Source organism: Microcebus murinus, chromosome 26 (genome assembly GCF_040939455.1).
Source record: "Microcebus murinus isolate Inina chromosome 26, M.murinus_Inina_mat1.0, whole genome shotgun sequence".
NCBI classification, from domain to species: Eukaryota; Metazoa; Chordata; class Mammalia; order Primates; family Cheirogaleidae; genus Microcebus; species Microcebus murinus.
The window spans coordinates 18,399,100-18,417,998 of record NC_134129.1 but is presented as its reverse complement, the minus strand read 5'-3'; the positions used below and the strand labels follow the sequence as shown (position 1 = coordinate 18,417,998).

Sequence of the window (18,899 nt, the reverse complement as noted above, 5' to 3'; positions counted from 1 at the left end):
CAAAATGCTTACAGAAGAGATAAGATGGAGCAAGACGGCGAACATGGTAAAGTTGACCTGTGGACATTATGATTTCGATGCCCATTCTAACCTGAGAGTTGCCAAGGGACTCCCCAGAGACCATTACCCATGATCTCTTTAGCATGATAATTTGATGGATAATTTGATAAAAAAATCCATCTTCCTGTTAGAAAGTCTGAAATTAAGCTTTCTGAATGTGCCCAGTGGATTCCTTCCTGGGAAGGTAACTAAGCTCTAAGAGATATCAGAACTACTTGATTCTTGAGAGGGATATTATACATAGCCCATATTAATCCCTCCTTTACTATTCTATGTATTGTAAGCTGAGAGTTGCTAAAACCTAATTCTCCTCCAACAAAACAGTACCAGATCTAGAATTCTTGCTATGGACTACTGCTCCCTTTTAAGGTCTGTGCACATTGCAAGATCACAAATCACAAGAGAAAACTGGCTTTCCAGGCTAGAAAATTAGACATGAATTTTTTTTTTAATCTCTTCTAAGTAGGGTGGGTTTTGATAGAATCTTAATTTAATTCTGGTTCTCATATCTTTTCTCAGTTTATCTCACTTCATAACTAGCTAGGCTGTGCTGGGTTGCCATGAATAACACCACACCCCAAGCCCCATTCTGGTCATAGTCCTCAGCCCAAATCCCCACATTCTGAATATTCCATTATAAATTCTACACATCTGATTGTATTTCTGCTCTTATTTTGATATTGAAAAAAACAAAAAAATGGAAACACTAATTTTCTATAAACCTCTGAAACTAAGGAACTTAATAAAAAAAAAAAAGAATGTGTCATATGCCATCATGTGGTTTTATGTGCCAGTGAAGTTTATGAATCATTCTCTTGATGAATTAATCATCGCTTGAATATTCGATTGTTTTTGAATATTTACTAACTCTTCAACAAGCCTCAAAACTTTGCTGAATAGAGATCCGTTTTTAAAGCTTTCGTATAAATACCCTTATGCTTCCAAATGGATGAGAGTGACTGCTGGAACCATCAATAAAATCTTATTTAACATAAATCAAAGTTGGTCTATTCATATTTCGTTCGAAATGACTCCTCATCCAGTCCTAAAGAGTTTGATTTTTTTTTAAACTCCATTTCCTTTTATCATCTTCTGTATCACAAGGAATTACAGACCCGTTTATCTTGTGTTGTTATGGAACAGAAATTCTGCATTAGTAATTATTTTAGCTATCTAAAAATCCCCACAGATGTTATCTAAGAATAATTTTTTTTTTCCAGAATATTGCAGTGCTATGGGATGACTCAGCACTTAGTGATGATGTTAAGTGCCCCCAAAACACACAGCGCTACTTAATTCACATTCAATCGATACATTTGACCATCTCCCGCCCACACCCTGCAGCACTCTGCTAGCAAATAAATAAAATAAAAACGTCTGCCAAAATAAAAACGTTTGCCCCCACGGGGGAGCCCAGAACCCGGTGGGGCTGAGAAACCGTTCCGAAACAACAGGAGAAATGCCACACACAGTCAAGGCAGGGGTGTGCTGTGGGAGCTCGAGTGACTAATCCTGCAACCGCGTCTCTATCCTCTCCTCACCTCTCCCTTCTCCGCGGTGAGCTCACTCCTTCCCACGACTTCCGGGTACCACTCGTGACTCTGCGTAGCCGCCATTCTCCCAGCAGCCCCCGGCTTCCTGCTTTCTGACCCGGAACTACTTTTACCGGGCAGCTCTTCCGGGCCGGGCGGCCATGACACCCACAACAGCAAACCCATCTGAAATGATAAGCGAGTCACTTTGCAGCCGGCAAGCTGCCGTTCCTCTTATCGCAATCGCTCTGCCTATCCTGGTCAGAGACCCCAGCAGCCGCCCTCCGACCGCCCGCTTCTTCCTGACCTCTCAACACTAAAAGGTCACCACCGAGCGTTGTCTTAAAACATCTCACATCTTCTCCATTCCCCCATTCGGCGGTGCGTCAGTCAGGTCAGCCCTGACTTATTCACCGTCTAGGTGAATGCAAGAAATTGTCGAAGGGATATCCCCCTACTCAGCAGGCTTGTCTACTTTATTAGGCAGATTCCTGCCGCGGCATGATTGCAGAATGGGGGATGAACACAGAAAGACACACAGAACACACGGACGCACAAAGAGACGGTGCAAGACTGCAGCGCCACTTAGCGCCAGTCGTTTTGTTTCCATGCTGTTCAATTGGGCAACCGCCCGGGGCAGCTATTTTCTCAGGACCTGAGACTGCTCAAGGGTCAGCAGCACCTGTTCCTCCAGACATAGCTCGAGATAAAAGGGGAGGGGACACGTGCATCCCTGTCCTTCACCGTCTGGTCCTATGCGTGGGGGACAACAGACAACCTTGGCCCGAGTGCGAAACCACAGGTCCTTGGCCGTTTGCCCTGAGGAACGGTTCTCTCTGCTGATCAACAAGTGACCGTCTTGCCAATTCTGGGGACAAGCAGGGAGCTTCCCCGTTCTGCTGACTGTGGGTCTCCGCCCCAATCTGGCCCGGAGATGTCTCCTTACAGATTCCAGTGAAGAAGAATGGAGCCACTCTGCGTTCTCTGAGTGCTTGAAGGGAAGGGAACTTCATACGGGGAGATGGTGACAACGCAAGGGAAGAGCTGAGCAGCTCCCAGCGGGACGGCGAGACAGCGTGGCAATACCGTGTTTCCCCGAAAATAAGACAGGGTCTTATATTTAAGTTTTCCTCAAGAAGACACCCTCTAGGGCTTATCTTCAGGGAATGTGTTATTCTTTTTTTTTTTTTTTTTAAGTACAGCACAACCATCTACATTTACTCAAATAGAGTGAAGTCGTCTTCTTCTGGAACATCATCATCACTCTCCAGAGTTCCTGAATTCCATCCTGAATGTCTTGCAACTCTATTTCCTTTAGAACCACTGGCCCCGATCTCTCATGTGGAGCACTAGAGCTCTCACAGGGAAGATGAGAAGGGCTGCTCCTCTTCTTGACTTCTCCCAGAGGACATGCATGGGTTGTGCAGATGCACTGCGTAGCCACACCCATCACTAGGGCTTATTTTCGGGGTAGGGCTTGTATGGTGCACATGCTTAGAAATCCTGCTAGGGCTTATGTTATGGGTAGGTCTTATTTTCGGGGAAACAGGGTAAACAGCTCTATGCCTCCCCAACTAGCATGTGCGGCTCCTTGAGTCAGGGAATGTGCGTAGTTCAGCTTTTTCTCCTCAGCATCTGACATGATACAGTTCTTTACGGCAAACAACTGTTAAATGTTGACAGAATGAATTAGTCATTCTAATAGCCTAAGATCTTTTGACTCAGAAATTTCTAGAAAACTTTCCCTGATTCAGGCTCAGCATTTCACTCTATCTTACCATGGAAACAACTCTAATTATTGGAGCTTCTGATTATTTAGATAATATTTAGAATATGAGACATTTAGGCTGTCACCGTGTGAAACATAAATTGTGTCATATCCACCTTAAGGAATTGGATGCATTCGGGGAAATAAAAAGGTTTTCCTATTTTAACAAAATATGAAATATTTTAGTTTATAGTTTCAAGAGTAAATATTAGATCGCAAATGCTAAAACCCTGTGCTATATCAGTGCAGCCTGTGAGTTTCGCACAGGGAGTCTCATCCTCCCGCTGGCATGGTGATGTCAGGTATGTCCGTGTATCATAGTGTGCCTTATGTTATTTCCTTAGGTGACTCTATGGGATGACTCAGCACTTAGTGATGATGTTACGTGCCCCCAAAACACACAGCACTACTTAATTCACATTCAATCGATACATTTGACCATCTCCCGCCCACACCCTGCAGCACTCTGCTAGCAAATAAATGCATAAAAACGAGAGGTTTGAAGGGTACTTCTCCCGTCAAAGGTACCGTACCTTTAATCATTTCTAGATGTCAAAAGTATGTTCCCTTGGAGTTTCGCTGAGCACTACTGATTGGGCATGGCCTATCTTGCCTTTCCTCAGTGAATCAAATTCTCCCATGCCTGAATTGGCCTGACTGATTTCATTAACAATCTCACGCCCATTAATCCCATTAATTTACCTCAGTGTCAAAGAATCCCTTGTGGGCCATCGTTTCCAAATAGGTCACACTTCCCCTCAAGGAGTAACTTGCACACTTAGGAGAGCTGGTCGAACATTTGTAAAAGTACACCTGCAAGAGAAATGATTGCGATGCTCTTGGCCAAACAGCATTAATTTTTTTTCTGAAAAATTTTCTATCCTCTCTGGAGTGCTTGCACTTTGGACCGATGAAGAATTAACAGGAAACTTATCTATCATATGAGAGAACAAACTACAGCAACTGCACGCCTTTCTCTTTTTTTTTTTTTTGTCTAAAAATAGGATTCACCAAAATCAAGTCTTAAGCTGTATTATATTCAGATGTCACTCTTAACATGTAGATTAATGTATAGATAATGAGGATAATTTTTAAAAAAATACTGTAAATAGTTTCTCTGATGTGTAAATCAGAAATTCTTTCGTGGAGAACTTGCGTGTCTCACAAGGTTGTTGCTGTGAGAACACAGTCTGATAATAGATGTGAGAGGGACAGGAGGACCACAGAGCACAGAACATGCCACGGGGGATGATTGTCATGCATTTAGCATAATGTAGACAGTAGGAAAAGGAGAAATTGCTGTATTTTAGGTCTTTCCATGATGTTCATCGTTATCACCATAACTATCATTATCTTCAAAAAGGTTTTATTAAGGTTATCAATTTCCCATGTCCATATTTTCATTCATTATAAAGTCAGGTCCTTGATCAGGCTACCAGCCCTAGAGATGCATTAAAAGACGAGGTTGGAAGGGTCCTTCTCCCATAGCTCCCACTTCCAGATGAAACATGCTAACATACATACATTTTCATTGGATCGCTACTTATTGCAAATTGAGTAAGTCATTGCTTTAATTTAGAGCCATGATGTGATTTTTATTCGATGTTTGTTAAACACAGAATGAGTTGTGTATAGCAGAGATCTACCCACCTGGCAAAGAGCTCTTTCTCTACAGGAAACAAAACTGTTTCCAAAGAGTGAAGGGGAAATGTCTACAAGCACACACACACACACACACACCCACACATACACACACACACACACACACACACACACACACACACACACACCCTAACCAGGGATGACTCACATTTACATTATTTTCTCCTTTCTACTTTCCATTGTTTGCCTACCACAAGCTCACATCTTAAGTAGCATTTATTATTACAGTATTATTTTGCCATTTTTTTAATTGACAGATAAAAATTGTGTGTATTTATAGTGTGCGACATGATGTTTTGAAATGTGTATACATAGTGGAATGGCTAGATCAAGGTAATTAACATGTGTATTAGATAATACACCATATGCTTCTTTTTTTTGTGGCAAACTCTACTGTTCAACTTTCAAGATAATCCTTTATACTTTAGGATAATTTGTTTTCTCCTTCACACATTAAAACTTTTTGAGTCATTTCCACAACTTTGCAGTTGTGAATTGCGCTGCTATAAACATTCGAGTGCAGGTGTCCCATTTGTAGAGTGTCATTTGATCTTTTGGGTAGATGCCCAGTAATGGAATTGCTGGATCAAATGGTAGATCCACTTGTATTGCTTTGAGGTATCTCCATATTGCTTTCCACAGAGGTTGAACTAGTTTGCAGTCCCACCAGCAGTGTAGGAATATGCCCATCTCTCTGCACCCACACCAATATTTATTGTTTGGGGACTTTTTGATAAAGTCCATTCTTACTGGAGATAAATGATATCTCATTGCAGTTTTGATTTGCATTTCCCTGATGATTAGAGATGTTGAGCATTTTTTCATATGTTTGTTGACCATTATTCTGTCTTCTTTTGGAAAATTTCTGTTCATGTCCTTTGCCTACTTTTTGATAGGAATTTTTGATTTTTCCTTGCCGATTTTCCTGAGTTCTAAATAGATTCTAGTTATCAGCCCTTTATTGGAAGTGTAGCTTGCGAAAATTTTCTCCCATTCTGTGGGCTGTCTGTTTGCTCTCTTGACAGTTTCTTTGGCAAAGTTGTGGAAACAACCCAAGTGCCCATCAACACATGAGTGGATTAATAAAATGTGGTATATGTGTATACCATGGAATACTATTCAGCTATAAGAAACAATGGGATCTAGCACCTCTTGTATTTTCCTGGATAGAGCTGGAACCCATACTACTAAGGGAAGTATCCCAAGAATGGAAAACAAGCACCACATGTACTCACCAGCAAATTGGTATTAACAGATCAACACCTAAGTGGGCACATAGAAATAACATTTATCGGGTGTCAGGCAGGTGGGAGGGGGGAGGAGGGGATGGGTATATACAAACATAATGAGTGAGATGTACAACTTTTTGGGGATGGGCATGCTTGAAGCTCTGACTCAAGAGGGGAGGGGGGACATGGGCAATATACATAACCTTAACATTTGTACCCCCACAATATGCTGAAATAAATTAAATAAAACAACAACAACAAAAAAAATTTTTTGAGAAGAATTGTGGAGTAAGGATTTCACCACAAGGTCTCCTTGCCAGGAAATCCTCTGTAGCACTCATGAAAATCTGGATGCTAACGAGGATTCAGTATGAGCACCGAACCATGCATCCACTGCTAATTGTGCAGATAACCATGACCAAGTTTGCAACAGTATGACTGTGGCTAATGTCAATTTTCCCACACTGGCCAAATTATAAACAAGAAGCTAACACCAAGACTTAGAACTGATGACAGACTATTGCTTATTTTCATGGCCCAAAGAATACATCTGCCTACAAGTTTTTTCATAAACATCTCCTTAAGAATAGAAATGATAGAAAAAACGAATATGTACACTTCAAGTATTTTGGAAGTATAATATTAATCTATAGGTAGCAATTAACAGTTTTGAAGATAACACATTTTATTTATCTGGTGTGTTACAGTTTCTAAAGTTTCTAAAGTAACTTAACCTCAATTTTTTTCAATTGATGCTTACAATAGGCCAATAAAATGCTGGGATTTGGTTTTTTTAGTTTATAAACGAGACATCTGAAGTGCAAGAGGTTATGTTAGTAGCTCATGGTTACACAGTTCTACATGCGGCAGAGATTAGAATCAAGCTGTTTTGGAATGCAAGACCCATAATCTATCCAATTCATTTACCTCCAAAAAGTCATGATGTTAAGAACTTGAAGAGGATATGGATTAGAATGGTAGCAAATGAGAAGAGAACTGTGTAGAACTCTGTGTCTTCTGTGTGTGTGTGTGTGTGTGTGTGTGTGTGTGTAAGTAAGGTAGAAGGGGGGTTTTTAGACTGTTAAAAGGATGTTGTATGACCAACAGCAAAGAGAAAATATTCGTGCCATTGAACAGGAAAGAGTGCCTTTGAATTATCGCACGAGGGTTACTGAGTAAACAGTGCAAACATTCTTTTTTTTTTTTTAATTATTTTTTTTATTTTGGTATATTATGGGGGTACAGATTTTAAGGTTTCAATAAATGCCCATTTCCCCCCCTCCCCCCAAAAGTCTGAGTCTCCATCATGACCATCCCCCAGATGGTGCACATCTCACTCACTATGTATGTATATACCCGCCCCCCTCCCCCCTCCCACCTGCCCAATACCCTATTACTGTGGTACCTATGTGTCCACTTAGGTGCTACTCAGTTAATACCAGTTTGCTGGAGAATATATCTGGTGCTTGTTTTTCCATTCTTGGGATACTTCACTTAGTAGTATGGGTTCCAGCTCTAACCAGGAAAATATAAGGTGTGCTATATCACCATTGTTTCTTAGAGCTGAATAGTACTCCATGGTGTCATCAATATTCAAGAATGTTTTCCAGTGGAGGAAAACATTCTTGAATATTGATGATTAAAAGGCACTTAAAGTCATTATCCATAATAGGAAGTGCTTTCCTTTTTAGGATTTTTCAGAAATGCATTTATTTATTTATTTTAAATTTATTTTCTTTTTTCAAATTTCAGAATATTATGGGGGCACAAACATGTTGGTCACATACATTGCTTTTGCATCGCCCAAGCCAGAGCTACAAGTGTGCCCATCCTCAGATATGGGCACTCTGCACCCACTAGTTATGCGTTTATATATCCATCTGGAGGTCTAGATGAAATGCAGTTTGCCCAGGTGTAAGGCATGATCTGAGTCATCGTTTCTCAGGTAGTGGTGTATATAACAGTGGCAGCACATGGGCCTTGAGCAGGAGTTACACCGTTTTTCTTTCTATTAAGAATACTATTCTTAAGTGGACACATAGGTGCTACAGTAATAGGGTATTGGGCAGGTGGGAGGGGGGAGGGGGGCGGGTATATACATACATAGTGAGTGAGATGTGCACCATCTGGGGGATGGTCATGATGGAGACTCAGACTTTTGGGGGGAGGGGGGGAAATGGGCATTTATTGAAACCTTAAAATCTGTACCCCCATAATATGCCAAAATAAAAAAATAATAATTAAAAAAAAAAAAAAGAATACTATTCTATTAAATACTGTGTATTTTCTTAATAGTCGCTAAGGTATTCACAAAATCGCTACTGACATACAATCACTACTGACATACAATGTGCTTTAAAAGAAAAAGCGAACCCTCTGTTTTTATTACGTTGCGATTCACATCTTAAAGACTTTGAGATTTTACTGCTTCCACTTTATTTTCCTTGAATGGACAATTTTACCTGGCATTCATAGAGTTCTTTAAAAACAGACAACTAAAGTGCTGAGATAATCATCACATCCCTCCCTTGTAGCTTGATCCATTTATATGGAACCCAAATCTGTCTAACTGCCAGGGGGAACCTGTGTAGACCAAAAGGGAATAGAGTCCTCAGTATAGCCTTTTGCAGAAGGTGAGGAAACAAACCCTCTGATTTTTCCAGCTCCCAACTCAAGCCAATTCCCAAAACAAAGCGGGAATGAGATAAGAGAGAAATTGTTGAGTAGTTCCACCAATAATGTCAGTCTCCAGGCCAAATAAACATCTCCATCTACATGTGTTTTATAATTACTTTTCAGGACCCATAGATAAATTGTAATTCGCTAGAAAGATACAGACGGTGGCAATTGATAACCTTTGTCAGTCAAACAGAGCAATATTTACTCAAAAAGCATTTGAAATTTGAAAAACACCTGCTCTTTTTAAGTGCATCCAAGTTTTAATTATTATTTGTGAAACATTCCTCTCCAAACTAGAACTGTAAATATAATATCCAGAGGTGAATTTCTGTGACCATGGATCTCTTTGTATAATTTCTCTTTATTACCTTCCCTATGAATATCATTTTTTTTTTAACTTCAAACCTTAAAATTCAATTAAGTGTATTTGCTCTTATGGAATGGAACTGTGTATGCGTACATTCAAGGATTGCTCTGAACCTACTGGTTGGCGTGTTATTATTGGAGGTGCAAATTTCATTGCATTCAGATGTAATCTTGTAGAGAACATCAGGACAGTGGGTCTCTGGGCATCCACAATGACACATGCTATCAGTTTCTTATCAATAAGCCTCAGATGATAATGATAGTAAAATTCTTTTTTGGCTTCCTTTATTTCACAGGATTATACACTCACCATGTATTTCCAGCAGTCTTGGAAAGACAAAAGGCTTTCTTATTCTGGAATCCCGCTAAACCTCACCCTAGACAACAGGGTAGCTGACCAACTCTGGGTACCAGACACCTACTTTCTGAATGACAAGAAATCATTTGTGCATGGGGTCACAGTGAAAAACCGAATGATCCGGCTTCATCCTGATGGGACAGTTCTCTATGGACTCCGGTAAATGGCTTTATGTTGCATGCTTTACTGCTGTTTTTGTTGTTGTTTTATTTTCCACTTTTGGAAGTGGGCAGAGGGGAGAGAAGCAAGTAGGAGAATATATAGATGTATATATAAAGGAGGTATCGTACACTTGCGGAGGTCTGTTATCAACCCTTGTGTAGTGAAGGGCTTATTGGAAATTTTAGGCAATGTTTCAAAGTTAGCTTTCAGTTTTATGAAAGAAATATCTCAACTGTGATCTGTTATTATAGGATCTGTAGAGTGGTGGTGCTTTTTAACCTTTGGTGTTACTTTTGAGAAGCAAATGAAAGCTATATATCCACAAACTCATCTATGAACCCCAATTTCCCCACCATTTTAGGGTGTTCATAAGCCCTCTGATATCCTTGTATGTACTGTGAACACAAAGTTCAAACTCTGGTTGCAGGTCAAAATATTACGATGAATGTCTGTAATTCACCAATACTGCAAACCAATATGCAAGTGAAAAACTAGATCTGTGATAAAAACTTGTAATCTTATCTTGATGGTTGGTTATTTCATTGCAGCTTTGGTCTTCGTTTGCGTAGCAAAATAGCATCAGTGGATCTTGGCAAAATGATCTTTGGAATTTTTCCATTCTTTCATTGCCCCAAGAGCTTGTAACTCCAGTTAATTTCTGAACCAAATGTCTCTCAGAAAAATGTTAAAATAAACTAACAGTTCCCTTGAGTCTATTCATAATGACTGCAGGCAAAACCTACTAATCCAAGATCAGTGGTTGATCATTAGTGAGAAGTCGTGCACCAGAAATCATAATTTTTCTGTTACCTGTGTAACCTCTGTCAGATATGCCCAATGTGTAAAGGGATGAATTACCCTTCTAAAGTAGTCCACGAGAATATCCCTCGACCCAACTTAGTAGGCTAATCAACTACTACATGTGTAAACATATGGATTAGTCAAGAATGTATAAAAAGTCATTTTTTGCAACTAAGAATGTGGTCTGCCTTGTCAGTTTACAGTGTCCCACTTCAATCATTTCCCAAATTATTGGCAAATCTCTACCAATGGGAGTGATATAACGCAAGAAAAGTATTTGAGAACCATGAAATTAAACATGGCTCATTTTATAGATGGGTAAACTAAGTCACACAAGGGGGAAGTGCCTCATCAAAGGTCATGAAAAGGTAATGGCAAAATTGGGACTAAAATCTTTGGATCCTGATTCCCATGCGCGTGCTTTTTTCACTCCACTGCATTTCAAATGCGCTTAGAGGTCAATATCTCCTTCCAAGTTGTACAACGTTGCTTTCTTCTCTGTGGAGCCAACTCAGGTCTTTGCAGCTTGTAGCCTGCAACCAGGCAACAACCTTCCAAAGAGAAACACAGACCATTGGTCCATCATCTGGGCTATCCGATCTTTTTATGGCGCAAGTCTTCTCCATAAGAGCCTCACACCAGTCAGATATCTTCACGACTTCCTCCTTCCTCATCTTCTCTAGTTTTTTCTTCCCTCACAGGTTGGGTTTTGTTTCCCCTAGAAGCTATACATATATTTTTTATTTCAGCATATTATGGGGGTACACATTTTAATGTTATGTATAATGTCCTTGTCCCTCCTCCCCCTTAAGTCTGAGCTTCAAGCGTGTCCATCCCCCAGAAGGTGCACATCTCACTCTTTGTGTATGTTTATACCTGTCCCCTCCTCCTCCCTCCCACCTGCCCAATTCCCGATAAATGTAAATTCCTATGTGTCCACTTAGGTGCTGATCAGTTAATACCAGTTTGCTGGCGAGTGCACGTGGTGCTTGTTTTTCCATTCTTGGGATACTTCGCTTAGTAGTATGGGTTCCAGCTCTAGCCAGGAAATTACAAGAGGCTATATTAAGAAATATCCTGGAGGGACCATAAGGTAGAGCAGAGAAAGTATGACATCTGGAGTCAGAGGATCAAAGCTGAGCTTGAACTCCACAATTTTCTGGTTGCTTGACCTTGAACAAATTATATTAATAATTTGAGCTTTAGTGTTATCATCAGTGGATCTTGGCAAAATGACCTTTGGGATTTTTCCATTCTTTCATTTTTTTCCATTCTTTTGTCTTGCTGGGTTTCCGTCCCCATCCATCAAGGAAAGGGATTGATCAAAATTATCCTTAAGTTCCCGTATAAACCTAAATTCCATCTCCTCCATGATCCTCTGTGTTAAGGTGTGTCCATCTTAATTCTTCTGGTGTAATATTTTCTAGTCTTAGAAATGACCGTCTGTACTTTTTTTTTTTTTTGTAAGAGCTTTTTTTTGAGAATGACTGCCATTTATCACTTCTTAGCCACACATATCTAGAAAATCCTCATCCTACAACATATGTATTGGCAATATTTATAGCTGTACTTATTTTAGAAATGAGTAATTAAAAGAACGGAACTCCTTGCCTTATTCCTTTCCATAAGTCCAGCTGTGAACGAGACCGTGCTTTCATGCATAGGTTTTTGCAGTGATGGTGAGATTATATGAATCCATCGAAAAGCCCCTTTGGCCAGGAACTCCATAATCCTAAGAGTGCATCATTAAACTAAAACAAAATTTTGCTATATTCAAATTCAATAGGGGATGCTGTAACTTAATTTAGATGAAGCCGTAAGAATAGAGGGGGTCGTTTTCTATTTTCGTGAGCTATGTCAAATCATGCTTCACAGCAGGGGGACGGCACTCAGTCCCACAAATGCTCTGAAATAACAGAATGGTCTCTGGCGGGGGCCGGTACTTCTGGAGGAACCAGGCTACTAGGCAACAGACAATTCAGCACGTGGGAGAGATGTCATTCCTTATGCATCTGGCTCTTGGGTCCCCCCTCCTGTGACCAAGTGCATTACACTAAGGAGTGACCCAGCAGCCACCAAGACTTCCCCTTTCATTTAGCTAGGGTCTAAATAAAGGGTGTCCGTGACGTGCCGTGAGTCGTGTTAGGAGCCCGCATCTCAGGAGCTGTCCGCCGTGGTCCTCCCGAAGCACATTATGTCCCTTGTCTTTCCCAAAGTGGAGACTGTCGACATCAACTCCCTCAATGCCACACGTCAGACCCTTACAATTCTTCCGTCTTTCCTCCCTTCCTGCCATTTTACTCTGAGGAAGATGTTGCTCTTCTTTCTAAGGCCAGTCTTGCCATGGATGTATTTCATCTTACTGCTGCACCCTCTTTTCAGACTTTGCTCCCCTCTTTTACTTAAATCTTCAGCGTCCCTCCTCTGCAGACTTCTTCCCTTTGGTTTTTCTCTTCAGGTCCCGGTTTTCTCCCAGCTTTGGTTTCCTCTACTCCCTAAACCATCATCCAATTACTTCTTAGTCTGCAACGCCATGAGCCACCATCCGAGCTGCTTTCCTAAAACAGCTCCGTTAAAAATCACCAAGACCATCACCGGTTCCCAATCTACACTCTTTTTTTTTTTTTTTTTTTTATGCTGATGCCTTGTCCTCTTTCTTTTTTTTTTTTTTTTAGCGTATTATGGGGGTACAAGTGTTAAGGTTACATATATTGCCCATGACCCCCTCCCCCCTCAAGTAAGAGCTTCAAGCGTGCCCATCCCCCAAACATTGCACATCTCACTCGTTGTGGTTGTATATACCCATCCCTTCCTCCCCCCTCCCACCCTCCCGACACCAGATAAATGTTACTCCTATATGTCCACTTAAGTGTTGATCCATTAATACCAATTTGCTGGTGAGTATATGTGGTGCTTGTTTTTCCATTCTTGAGATACTTCACTTAGTGGAATGGGTTCCAGCTCTATCCAGGAATATACAAGAGGTGCTAGATCACCCCTATCTCCACTCTTGACTTCTTTGAATGATGGAAGAGTAACTCCTAACTTCAGGGTTTCAAAGACCAAGCCCTACTTTGTCATTGTTCTTGTTCTTCTGTCTATTTGTTTTCCCATCACTGCCTCATATTTTGCTCTAATTGTTGAACTACAGGGATTCCTCCAGCTTTGACCAGCTCATTGAATTTAACGGCTTAAAGTATCTAAAAATACCAAACCAGTGAGTTTCACAAGAAGACTTCTAACTGCATACTCAGCGTCTGTGTCTGAATTCCCCACCAGTTCCTCCCCAAATGACCCCTATTTCATATCACTTGTTTTTCCCCACACCGGGCCCTCCTCCTTTGCCAGGTGTGAATGAAATCATCGTCATCGTGGTTAATAGGGCGAAAACTTGGAGGCATTTGGGGGATCCACATCTCCTTCGCCCCTGACAGCTAGTCTGTGGCCACTTTTCCACTGTATCTCAACCATCTTCTCCATTTCCAAGCGAATTCTACCACCCACATCAACATCCTCACTGTCTCTGACTTCCTGGCCCATCTCTTATCATAATTTTCCTCCTTCTTGTCACTGCCTTTTTATTCCTCCTGTAGAGCCTGACAGACCATGTCGTCTCACTCCCACCCTAAAACAAAAGAAGAAGAGTAAATAAATGTCTCCACAGCCCCACCACCACCACCACCACCACCACATTTAAGTTTTCATTCCTCTTTCTGGAATCTAAGACTCTCTACGTATTTCTCCAAATGTATCGGAGGCATTTTGCACACAGGCATGTCTCATACACCGCTTGAGATACACAGTTGACTCTTGAACAACACAGGTTTGGATTGCACAGGTCCGCTTAGACGTGGGGTTGTTCCAGTGAAGGTGCCTGCCTTCTCCCATCTCCCCTCCCATCTTCCTCCTCTGCTTTTTTCTGCCTCTGCCACCAGAGACAGCAAGAGCCTCCTCTTCCTCCTCCTGCTCAGCCTATTCGATTCGCAAACGATCAACATGAAGACCTCTGCAGTGATCCGCTTCCACTTAATGAGCAGTGCATATATTTTCTCTTTCTTGTGATTTTCGTAATAACATTTTCTTTTCTACAGCTTACTTTGCTGTATGAATACAGTATACGATGTGTATAATGTACAGAATATGTGTTGATCAGTGGTTTGGCTTCGATGGTTTGGTAAATCAATAGGGCTTCTGGTCAACAGTAGGCATTAGTAGTAAAGTTTTGGGGGAGTCAACATTTATACATAGATTTGGAGCTACATGGGGTTTGAAGTCCCTAATCTCTGCATTATTCCAGGGTCAACTCTACTCATATGAAAAAGTATTTTTGTTTCTTTGAAATAAAAATATAACAGGGCAATCTGAATTTGAAGGGCAACCCTGTAGCCCTATTGAAATACTCTCCCTTCTCTGCCTCAAACACTTTTTGCTCTAACCTAACACCTTCTCCCATCTTACTCCTTTGTTTTAAAAGCCTCTGTCATATCCACTTTCTCTTTGAAGGCTTTCAAAGTCTTCCTAACCAGATGAAAACTCTCATTTGATACCTCACTGCACTCGGTCTCATAAAGACCCATGAGATTTGCGACTCCCATCCCGTTTTATCTTCCTGTAGTCATTGTCCCACGATGTGAATGAGACTGCATATTGGTTGACAGTGTGCGTTATATTTCCTTAGCCTTTTGTACCCCTGCTTTCCAACCAGAAGGATGCCCAATAATTGCCTTTAAAAAATGAAATTAAAATTTATAGGATGCAGTCACCTGACCCACAATAGTTGTCAGCTGCCACACTTCCTACATCTAAATGATGGCTTTTAACCGAAGAGCAATTATTACTATTAATGACCAGATGTATTTTGCCTCTTGTGCAAACATGATCCAGCTGGTTGCACAGGCTCATTTTCTCCCGGGCCTAGCCCATGTGGTTGCTGAAAGAACAGTGTTTATCTCTCCCTGAAAATGGCAGGCATAAGGCAATTTAATTCTGGGAAGACATTTAGTGGAGTATTTAACTCCCTGAAAACTGCCCTTTTTTTCTCCCTTTTGCCTTCCCCTCTTAACCTCTGCCATTGCTTTCTTCTCAAAGGTCCACAATGCTCCTTCCTTCATCTCCTGCCAGGGGACTCCCACCAGGGTCAGGTGGTTTGGAGGGGCTGTGGTGAGAATGGGTAGCGGAATGAGCAGTGCTGCGGTTTGAATGTCTGTCCCCTCCAAAACTCATGTTAAAATTTAATTGCCATTGTGATAGTTTGGGGAGGCCAGGCCTTTAAGAGGTGATTAGGTCCAAACAGCTCCATCCTCGTGAATTGATAAATGCCATTATAGTGGGAGCTGGTTTGCCCCTCTTATGAGTGTGTTCTCTCTCTCTCTCTCTCTCTCTCTCTCTCTCTCTCTCTCTCTGCTATTCTGCAATATTATGATGCACCAAGAAGGCCCCCTCCACAGGCAATGCCCCTTGGTCTTGGACTTCCCAGCCTCCAGAACTTTGAGCCAATACATTTCTGTTTATTATGAATTACCCAGTCTGTGGCATTCTGCCATAGCAGCACAAAACAGACTAAGGAAGTGAAAGGCCTTTTAGTCCAATATTAGCTCACATTTCTATTTTTCTTAGTCCAGCCAAAGGTTTGTCAACTTTGTTTATATTTTCAACAACAACAACAACAAAAAAAAAAAAAACACCAACTTTTTGTTTTATTGACCTTCTGTATTTTACTTTAGTCTCGGTTTCATTTATTTCTGCTCTGATCTTTGTTATTTCTTTCCTTCTATTAATTTTGGGTTTTGTTTGCTCTTATTTTTCTAGTTCCTGAGGTGTCTTGTTTTGGTTGTTTTTTATTTGCAGTACTTCTACTTTGTTGATATTGCCATTTATTGCTATAAACTTCCCTCCTAGTTCTGCTTTTGCTATATCCCATGGACTTTGGTATGTTGTATTCCTGTTTTAATTTGTTTCAAGAAATATTTTTTGAGCTTTCTTCTTAATTTCTTTGTTGACTCATTGGTTGTTCAGGAGCATGTTGTTTAGTTTCCACATATTTGCAAGTTTCCAAGGTTCCTCTTGTTATTGATTTCTAGTTTTATTCCATTGTGGTCAGAAAAAAATACTAGATATGATTTGTACTTTTTGAATGTGTTCATATTTGTTTTGTGGTCTAAGATATGGTCCATTCTGGAGAATGTTCTCTGTGCTAATGAAAGGAATGGGTATTCCACAGCAGGTGGTGAAATGTTCTATAAATATCAGCCCTCTTAGGACTGGTATACAGTTTAATTCCAATATTTCTCTGCTGATTTCCTATCTAGGTCTATCCATTACTGAGACTGGAGTGTTAAAGTCCCCTACTAATATGATGATGTAGTCTGTCTCTTCCTTCAGATCTTTTAAGGATGGCTTTAAGGCTTGGGAGCTCCGGTGTTGGGTGCATGGATATTTATAATTATTATAGCCTCTTGCTAAATTGACTCCTTAATCACTAAATAGTGATCTTTGTCTCCTTTTATAGTCTTTTATTTGCAGTCTATTTTAACTGATAGGATTATAGTGACTCTTGTTCTTTTTTGGTTTCCAGTTTTATGGAATATCTTTTTCCACTCCTTTACTTTCAGTCTCTGTGTGTCCTTATTGGTGAAGGGGGTTTCTTATAGGATGCATATAGTTGGGTCGTTTCTTCATTTGTTCAGCCACTTTATGCCTTTCAATTGTATTATTAAGTCCATTTACAGTTAATGTTATTGCTGATAAGTAAAGACTTACTGCTGCCATTTGTTGCTTGTTTTCTGGTTTCTTGTTTGTGTGTGTGTGTGTGTGTGTGTGTGTGTGTGTGTTTTTTTTTTTTTTTTTTTTTGGTTGCTGTTGTTGTTGTTTTCCAACTCTTCTCTTCCTTTCTTCCTTTCATACATCCTTCCTTTGTGATTAAGTGGGGTAGTATGTTTTAATTTGTTGTTTTTATTTTTAATGACTCTATTATAGGTGTTTGCATTGTGGTCACCACAAGGCTTACAATAAACAACTTATAGGTATAATAAGTTATTTCAAAGAGATGATAACTATCTTAGATCACAAAAAAAGAATGGAAATTTTTTTTTTTAACTTTTACACTTTAACTTCATCCTCTCCACATTTTTACTTTTACTTGCGCCAATTCACATATTCTTATATTACCTATCTCCTGAACAGGTTGCTATAGCTGTTTTTGTTTTGATAGATTTGGATTTGGGGGCTTCACGGTAGAGTTATGAGTGTCTTGCACACTCCAGGTGCATTATTAGAGTATTCTGGGTGTGTCTGTGTACTTAATTTTATCAGTAGGTTTAGTAGCTTTTATACCTCCTCCTCGTCCTCCTTCTTCTCTTCTTTTTTTGCATGGTTCTGTTTTTTCCTTTCAGATTGAAGAACTCCCTTTAACACTTCTGGTAAGATGAGCTAGTGGTGGTGAATTCTCTCAGCTTTTGTTTGCCTGGGAAAGACTTTATCTTTCCTTCAAATCTGAAAAATAACTTTGCTGGATACAGTATTCTTTGGTGGCTTTTTTTCCCATTCAGCACTTTGAAAATATAATTCCATTCCCTCCTGTCCTGTACTGTTTCTGTTAAGAAGTCAGTAGGTGGATGAATCAGAGCTCCTTTATATGTTGCTTGCCTCTTTTCTCATGTAGCTTTAAGGATTCTCTCTTTGTCCACTTCCATTGAGAGTTTGATTATATGCCTTGGGGTAATCTTATTTATTTCAAGTCTGTTTGGTGTTCTCTGACCTTTCTGTATCTGGATATCTATATTTTTTTCAAGCTTTTGGAAAGTTTTGTGTTATTATTTCTTTGAAAAAGCTTGCTACTCCTTGCTCTTGCTCAACTCCCTCTTGAGCACCAATAATTTTTAAATTTGGTCTTTTGAGGCAATTTTCTATGTCTTCATTCTTATTTTCTTTTTTCTCCTCTGACTGTGTATTTTCAAATCCTATCTTTGAGCTCACTGATTCTTTCTTCTGCTTGATATATTCTGCTGTCCAGTGCTTCTAATGAATTTTCAGTTCAGCAAATGTATTTCTCAGTTGCAAGGTTTATGTTTGATATTTTAATCATTATTTTAACCTCTTTGTTAAATTTCTCAGATAAATTTCTGAAATGCTTTTTTTGTTGTTAGCTTGGAGATAATTGAGTTTCTTTAAAAATTCTATTTTTAATTCTTGATTAGGGCTCATGTATCATCATCTCCTTTGGATCAATTAATAGTTTATTTGTCCATTTGAGGAGATAATGGCTCCTTGTTTGCTGTTGTTTC

The 18,899-nt window shown here is 40.1% G+C and overlaps 1 protein-coding gene across 1 annotated transcript in view; it reads left to right on the top strand.

Annotated features, from left to right (window-relative positions):
- GABRB1 (gamma-aminobutyric acid type A receptor subunit beta1) overlaps positions 1-18,899 on the top strand; it is a 301,917-nt gene that overhangs the window by 110,208 nt on the left and 172,810 nt on the right. The window contains exon 4 of the mRNA XM_075997878.1: positions 9,593-9,813. Within this exon, the coding sequence (XP_075853993.1) occupies positions 9,593-9,813 (221 nt within the window). The remainder of the gene's footprint in view (positions 1-9,592; positions 9,814-18,899) is intronic.